Here is a 1,811-nt window from a genome sequence, read left to right on the forward strand (position 1 = left end):
ATCATCACAATAAAATAATAAAAATTTACATGAACCTGCGCACATGCTCGAATACCTAATTAAACAATACTTTATTTCGGCGAGCCCTCATCCTAGCTTCTTTTGGCGGCGAACGCGTTTTCGTGGCATCTGGGGGTGAAATAAAGATAAGATGGGCCGGGTTTTCTTTTGCTTGAATGCACGGCGATCGATCCACTGGTCCGCTAAAGGGCATGGGAGCTGGAGAGGCGATCTCCACGTACGCGCTCACGAACTGAAAGCGAAGTTTGTTCAATTCGAGCTTATGATTTTGATTCTTCGGTTTACTTATCTTTTTTTTTTCCCTGCATGACCATTTTGTGTTATGAAACTCAAAATATACAATAGGACCGGGGAAGTTGATGCAGCTCAAGCGCGTCATCAGAATCACGAGAAGAAAAATAACATATAAAGATTCCAACTTTGGATCACAACACATGCATGGCCAATTTCTTGCTTTTTTTTTTCTCCTTTGGAGGCCACATCAAATTAGGGGAAGTACCCAAAAGAATCTGCAGGCTCCAACCAATTTTAGTTGGAGCCAGCCAGTACCCAACTGCCCAATCAGCGAAACCAGATTATTCAACCAAATGAATGTACTCGTTGAGAGCTATATACTCGGTACTACTACACACCACACATCATCCCTTGCTTCATCTCTAGCTCTTGATTTCCATTGATTCACTAAATCGCCGATGGATCAGAGGCCAAAACAAGCAGCAACCCGCCCGTGTTTACAAAATTTCATCATCCAAGAAAGAAGAAAGGTGAGGAGGAACCTGAGACCGATCGAATGATGGAAAGGGCAAAACGGAATCAAAATCCAAGCTTTGTCGTCGCCGTCGCCGCCGTCGTCATCCGTCGAAGCCCGTCCGGCTCCAGACGGCGTCGCGCACCCGCGACATGTCCCGGCCCTTGAGCGTCCGCCCGACGCCCTCCACCACCGACGCCCGCGCCTGCCGCCGCGCCAGGTACACGTGCGGCGGCACCCACCCGCCGGCGCCGTCCTTGCCCGGTTCGTCCTCCGGCATCTCCATCTCGAACAGCAGCGCCGGGTCCGGCACGGCGAAGTGGCTCGGCCACGCGGGCACCTCGACGGGCGCCGACGCCGCCACCTGCCGCCCGGGCCCGTCCCCGAACGCGCGGCTAAGCCCGCCCTGCACGCCGCGGCGCGGCGCCAGCCCTCCGCCGCCCGTCGTCGTCGTCCGACCCTCCGCCTCCACCTGCCGGGAGGCCGCGGGCCAGGGGCTCCCGGAATCGGTGGCGGCCGAGTACCAGACGTCGGCCTCGGCGAGGTCCGGCAGGTCGTCGTCGCCGTCCGGCGCCGGCGCCACGGCCCCCGGCGACCCGCCGCGGGGGAACCCGAGGAACCGCTCGGCGGCGGCGAACGGCTGCCTGCGCGCCTTGGCCATCGGCGGCGGCAACTAGCGACGCGTCGGCGTCAGATTGGTTGCGGCGTCGTGCGGCGAGGAGAGGAAAGCCGGGCGCGCACGAGACCTCGTCTCTGCCTGAGGCCTCTGAGCCTGACTCCCCGAGCGAGAGAGCGAGATGGGAGGGGGGGAATTGGTTAAGGTTTGGCGCCGGGTGCAACCTGGCGAGGATTTATAGGCCGCTGGCGGTGGGAGGTGGGACCCTCGAGCTGGTGTTGGTTTGTCGTGACGGGCTCCGCGCGAGTGCGTAACTGACTCCGGCAGTTTACGTGTCCGTGACGTAGTTGTGGGTCGGGTCGCCGGTCCTGTTTTTTTTTTTTCCCATTCCTGGTTCGGCAGGGGCAGGCGGTCAATGTGTGTGCA

General features: G+C 58.7%; 1 protein-coding gene across 1 annotated transcript; it reads right to left on the bottom strand.

Annotated features, from left to right (window-relative positions):
- Nucleotides 1–405: 405 nt before the first annotated feature.
- LOC101756704 lies at nt 406–1,603 on the bottom strand. Its single transcript, XM_004957804.4, has one exon. It carries the CDS (start codon nt 1,428–1,430, stop codon nt 873–875), a length of 558 nt encoding a protein of 185 aa, XP_004957861.1. The 5' UTR covers nt 1,431–1,603; the 3' UTR covers nt 406–872.
- Nucleotides 1,604–1,811: the final 208 nt, after the last annotated feature.

The sequence above is a fragment of the Setaria italica genome, chromosome II (genome assembly GCF_000263155.2).
Source record: "Setaria italica strain Yugu1 chromosome II, Setaria_italica_v2.0, whole genome shotgun sequence".
Classification (NCBI taxonomy): Eukaryota; Viridiplantae; Streptophyta; class Magnoliopsida; order Poales; family Poaceae; genus Setaria; species Setaria italica.